This window comes from Pundamilia nyererei, unplaced genomic scaffold, assembly GCF_000239375.1.
Source record: "Pundamilia nyererei isolate P.nyererei 1_Seehausen unplaced genomic scaffold, PunNye1.0 scaffold00005, whole genome shotgun sequence".
Taxonomy (NCBI): Eukaryota; Metazoa; Chordata; class Actinopteri; order Cichliformes; family Cichlidae; genus Pundamilia; species Pundamilia nyererei.
In genome coordinates this window covers 2827722-2834119 of record NW_005187406.1, presented here as the reverse complement: position 1 = coordinate 2834119, position 6398 = coordinate 2827722, and the positions used below count along the sequence as shown (strand labels likewise).

Genomic DNA, 6398 nt, shown 5'->3' with positions numbered 1-6398 from the left:
GAGTTCTGAGTACAATCGAAAGCACCACGACTGCAGTTTTTGTGTTGGATGTAAAAAGCGAGGATAGAATGGCTAGGATAGAATCAGGCGTGGGATTTCTCTCGTGGAAATGTGCACATTATTTTTTCCTTTCTATTGGTAGGTGGCACAGTGCACTTGTGGCAAGTAAGCAAGCTAGAAGACTGGCAATCTTACTGGGTATCCAGTTACGGAAGCAACACATTAACAAGAGAATTCTGAGTTAAACCAAAGTTACTTTCCCTAGTAACTAGTTACTCTGAAAGTAACGAGTAACTTGAAGTAACTGAGTTACTTTTGATAGAAGTAACTAGTAATGTAACTAAGTTACTAATTTAAAGTAACTTACCCAACACTGGATATTAGTAATGATACTACTGAAACTCATTCCTCTTTCAAAGTGCTTTGGCCCAGTAATGTCATGAGGACTGATACTTACGATACCAACATTCAAAAAAGGAAACAGTACTTATTTTATTTAGCACCGCAGGCATCCCCAAGGCTGCAGTTAGGGTTGCCAATTGTCCTGTTTTAGCCAGGACATGCAGTATAATGAGCAAAACTGGTGCATCCCTTATATTAACTAAAATGTCCCGTTTATTGATTGTTACCTGCAACGTCACTTTCTGACCAAAAGTTGGCACTCTTACAAATACCAAATCTGATTTGACCGCAATTATATCAGATGAGTGCTTGTGTCCAGTCACAACTGATGTGAGGAGTAATATGTGAGTCATAAAAATACGGTGCCATTTGGTCTGCTTAATAAACTGGGTAATTGAAGCCTGTATTTACAGTATTTTGTTTGATCATTTTTCTTTTTTGCCCATGTGATTTCTGTCATTTATTGTTTTAGATGAGGTATTGATTATGAACATACAGTGCATATTTACACTATGCCCAGCTAGCTGTGCACTGTGTTTCTGGCACACCAGAGTGTCCCTTATGTGATAGTTAGGAAGTTTGCAACCCTAGCTGCAACTCTTCTGTGAATTTTGGTCTATCCTTACATGCTAAGGAATCATGTAAGGAAGTACTTTGCATTGTTGTCCTGAAATACACGTTACTACTTATTATTATTTATGTATTGAGACAGTTAGCACTGCCGTTGTAAATTAGTTATTTTCTACATGCTAAAATGTTTACAAAGGACTGATATTTGTACTGACTATTAAATTTCTGGTATCATGACATTCCTACTTTGGCCAGTAATTTACATAATGTTCACTGCTTCACAGTGACATGTTAACAGTGGATTTTTATAACTTCACCAGTATTGATGAAATTTTTAGGACTACTGCTCATTGTTAAAATGTTTTATTCACCATTGTATTGTGTGGAAGATAAAGCCGCAGTATAAACATGGCAGATAAGTGCATATGTTTGCTAATTTGTGTGAACTGAGCCTTAAAGAAGGTTTTACAGGACAGAGGACTAAACAAAGCAAAACCATGTGAGGATGTAGCTTCATTCAGTTTGCTCGTGTATAAACATGAGAACGGTGATGCTGATTGTTCAGCCACAGAAATAGACAAACTCACAGAGACTGAAATTCATGCAACCCTCAAAATAGCAGCGATGGAGTGCCCCGTCCTGGACTCAGCAGTGGCACGTATGGAACTAATGCCACAATGTGAACAAATGGTTGTCAACAAACGTAAAACAAAGCACAAGTGGTCTGACACATGAAGACACATGATGCCTCGCACACATGCCTGAACGTGCACACTGCCTGTGATGTCACTTTATACAGTTTGGAGCTGTATATTTATCACCAGTGGGAAATTGATATAAGGCTGTTATGCACATCAGAGAGGAGTGGATCCATTAGCATGGCCGGGCGAGTGCTCCAGAGTAGCTCAGTAGCACTACACTGATGGCTAAATCACATGCACGCAAGCACAAACATTGGCATGTTGCAAGAATCCAATTTCATTAATCTGGTTTTTGTCCAGTGATTTATGGCTTGCGAAAAAAACAGCACAGGGAGTTACAGGTGCATCAATACGTTAGCCTATCACTGCTGATTAATGCGTTAGCTGTTATGTGTGTGGTAGCATTTCTTGGGTGGGGGCTGCAAATAATATACAGCCTGTTATGTTAAAACTGCAGTGGGGTGGACGTGATCTGCACTGGTGGGTGCGCGTTATCGTCTCTACATGTACGTTATATGTGTGAATTTTTCCTCCACAGTCTTGCTCACAGCATGTAGTTGTGAGGGTGTTCGTTCATGTTTCTTTGACAGGCGTTATGTCAGGGTGTTGCTACATTGGAGCACTTTGATCACAAAACCATGGTAACACAGATCAAAAAGACGCAGCTGATATGTGGGCAATTAAATCTGCTACTATTTCTGTTGCCAACCATTGTAACCACAACCCTGTTACAGTTTCAATGTGTTAGTGGTTGACACAGTTATTGCTAAAAGCCAACAATTAGATAGAAGCTAAAAGATAAATAATATCAAGTCTGTAGTTTAGACATGGTAGAAATTTACCTTTATTTGCTTCCTTGATAGAAAGATAAATCTGATACTGTTTGTCTGTTTGCTAAATAAGAAGCAGAAGCATCTGAAGAGCAGTGTGCAACAGCCAGACTGAACGTTGTGTTACGTCTTCAATATCTGCAAAAACACAAGGCCCTATAGGATCTGGGTGACATGCTGTCATTTACCCTCCAATTTGTTACAAGGGCAACTACCTCCATTAGCTCTAAAACCAAGATGGACACTGTACCAGGGACATTGTCAAGACTTCTTGTACACAGCATATGGTTGTTCACGTCAAGTAGCAACCTCTGAGGTTAAAAAATGTAGCCAATGTGGAAATGGCAATTTCCTCAAATGGGTAGTTGAGGTTGGTTCCAAAAGTGGAGTCAGTCCCAATAGACTCCCATGTAAATATGTCCAGCAACAGAACTAGACATGTTCTGTAGACTGACACACCAAAACATCTTTGGTCTTTATAGATTGGACTGGAGAGATTCCAGCTGGATTCAAGCTTGTGCCACCAACTCTTGTTTTTTGGGGGTCATTAAAGATGTAAATTGTAAAATCGTTCCATTGTGGAGAAAGGTCACTGGAGGACTTCCGATCACAACTTTATCCTGTGAAATTAATATTTATACTTTGATACTAAATATTTCTTTTCACATGTATAACTCATATTCTTATAACTGTTTTATATTTGATTGAGTCTAGCTGTAGACGTTTGATCAGACGGAAATGACATTTCAATTGTGTATGCCACATTCCACATATTTTAGAACTGACAATAAAGTTGACTTTGACTTTTCCTTTCTTTGTGTCCATTGTGCAAGAGAAAAGGTTATTTTTTTAATATAATGCAATTAGTTTATGTTATATTAAGACTTAAAGTTGACACGATAAGGACAGTTTGTTTGCAATTCATCTTATTCAGTTAAAATAAGTAAGAAGTTAAAACAGTGCTGTAATGAAACGAGTGTACAGTAATCCCCATCTCTAACCTGCCGTCCAAAAAACAAAACAGTGCCAACTGAAATGTTCAGAAAAACAAAAATCACAAAGCAACGGGTGACTTCACAGCCATCGTTTACATACAGGCTACACTGTAGAAAAAATTGCAATATAAAAGTATTTTACTGTGTATTTTACAGTTTTGTACTGTTTTTCTAGAATATCATTAAATTCACATAAATAGACTGTGATTTTACATTTCAAATGTAAATTAACGTAAAATCACTGTAAATGTAATAAAACATAATTTTCTTGTTTTTCAAAAAAAATTTTTTTTGTCAAATTCAAATTTTATTTGTCATGTACACAGTCATACACAGTACGATATGCAGTGAAATGCTTAGACAACTGCTCGTGACCTAAAGAAAAAAAAGGAAAAGGCTATGAATAAGATAGGAAATAAATATGAAAAATTAAAAAGGGTAAATTTAACTAGGAAGGAATAAAATATAAAAAATTAAGGTTAAAAATGAGTTAAAAATTTTAAATGTATCTGTCTGTACATATGCATATTTAGATATTAATAATATTATCATTGTTATTTAGGGCGATCGTGGCTCAAGAGTTGGCAGTTTGCCTTGTAATCAGAAGGTTGCCGGTTCGAGCCCCGGCTCGGACTCTCTCGGTCGTTGTGTCCTTGGGCACTTCACCTACTGGTGATGGCCAGAGGGGCCGATGGTGCGCTATGGCAGCCTCGCCTCTGTCAGTCTGTCCCAGGGCAGCTCTGGCTATGACTCTAGCTGCCTCCACCAGTGTGTGAATGAATAGTGGAATTGTACAGGGTCTTGAAAAGCGCTATATAAATGCAATCCATTATTATTTAAACCAACTGTTAACTGTATATTTCTGTACATTTTAGTATTAGTCTTCATATTGCCGCATTCATTGACCTTGTTTATAGGTAATTTCATTGTTTAATCACGTTAAAATGTTCCTAATTTAATGTTTAAAAGCACTTGACAAAGGCAAATCCCATGGAAAATTAGGGCAACAAACTGTATTGTCATCACTGAAAATAACCGTATTTTTATGAGAAAGTTATTTTCTGTTATTTTATGGTGTTATTTTGCCGCCCCAGCTGCCGGAATATTACTGTTTTTTTAGGATTTTTTTTTTACGCTGTATGGTTTACATAGCTTGACCTTCTGCTGTCATGAATTCAGGAGCCAGGAATGATCGATACATGCGTGACACATCGTTAATTTATATTATGAGTGTCTTCTTGGACTTACCAGTACAAGCAGCCTAATCATCCACAGCGTCGCCACCACGCTGGTTGGTGCCCCGTCCCTTCTCGACCTACTGTGACCTTAGCTCAACTTGTGATATGTGTCTGTGCGATACTCCATGCAACAAATGTGATGCTGTCAGCAGTGAAGCACTAATTTACAGACGGTATGCAGAGAATGTTTCCCACGCGGGGCTCACACAGTCGCTATAATCTCTTTCATTTTCACTGTCTCAGATGTGCAGCGCGGATGTGAGGTAGTGTCAGCTCCTTAGATTATACGAAATATTCTTCCCTAGACTACCTTCCTTGATTCATAAAAATGCATTTTTGACCTTTATGCTATAGGAAACGAGGGATTTTGTCTATAAAACCCCTTGTTTAGGTCAGACTACAGATTTAACTGACTTTGCAACCAGTTCTGTGCCACTCCAGAGGATTTAAACATCGCTCTGCCATTCCTGGGAACTATTCATGTCATCTTATCAGATTCAGTTAGATAACTGTAGTTTTCTATTGGTGCCAAAAAAGAAATGTGAGACAGACGCACACTCTCACACACATATTAATGTATCCATCCACAAAGACACACACATGCCACACGGCTGCAGCTTCAGCGGCAGCTGACGGCAGCCTGATAGTGCCTAGCGCTGCAGTGATGAAACTAGAGATGCTGCTCACGCCTCCTAATAGAATTCACACCGACGGCATCGACCAGCTGTAGTAAAATGCTAATATACGCGAGAGGTTCCCTGTATGGGCAGATCGCCTGTTTCATTCAGAAATGTGAGCCAAACAGATGGAGGGGAGAAAAAGTGCTTCTCCATGGGTATTAGAAAACCATAAGTATAGGAGCAATTGTTTTTTATAGTAAAAGTGCGATGCAGTGTCATAAGGAGTTAGTGCATCTACTAATCCATCATCTAAAACTCTCACCACAGTCCCTGTGAGATGTGACGTGATGTATCTCCATCCATGTGAAGGCAGAGAGAGTGAACCTACCTCTCCTAGTCTGTCTGATCTTTGGGCTCAGCATGGCTGTCATCGCTCGTCCGCACGCTCTCCTGTCGGCATGTTCCTGTACATCCACGCACCCCACCCCTGCGTTTCCCTCTGCCTCTCTCCTCTCCTTCTCCCACTGACCTTCTGCAGTGCAGCCGGCAGCTAGGGGGTTGGGTGAACACAGGGAGAGGAGGAGAATGGAAAGAGAAGAGGGGTGGTGAAGGGAAGGAGGGGGAGGAACTACCCCTGTTTTTTTGCCATGCCTGCGCTCACGCCCAGTGTCCTCCACCCCTTCCTTTTACATTATTCATAGTGGTACATCCGCCTGTGGTACATGAGGAGGATCTCCTCCAAAAAATGGGTCTGACTGGCTATTAGATGGCTGATTTTAAGTGCTCTTATTTTCCACTGTGATTACTTTTTTTTACGTCAAGATCTGTCTGTTTGTAAAAGGGAGGAAGAGGAGGAGTGCTCATCTGGCAGGTGTCTCCTCCTTCTGCCACTAATTAAGCAGCAGAGCTCTGCAGCTCGTCTCTGCCTTCCACCCTTAATTACTCATTTCCCCTCACCCATCTCCTGCTTTCTCTCTCACTCATCTCTCCTCCTTGCTGTACCAATATTTGATCTGCTCACTTCCTTCCCTTCCTCTCTCAC

General features: G+C 40.1%; 1 protein-coding gene across 1 annotated transcript in view; it reads right to left on the bottom strand.

Moving 5' to 3' along the window:
- arhgap22b (Rho GTPase activating protein 22b) overlaps nt 1-5872 on the bottom strand; it is a 36290-nt gene extending 30418 nt beyond the window's left edge. Inside the window, exon 1 of the mRNA XM_005721767.1 lies at nt 5745-5872. Within this exon, the coding sequence (XP_005721824.1) occupies nt 5745-5787 (43 nt within the window). The 5' untranslated portion in view covers nt 5788-5872. The remainder of the gene's footprint in view (nt 1-5744) is intronic.
- Nucleotides 5873-6398: the final 526 nt, after the last annotated feature.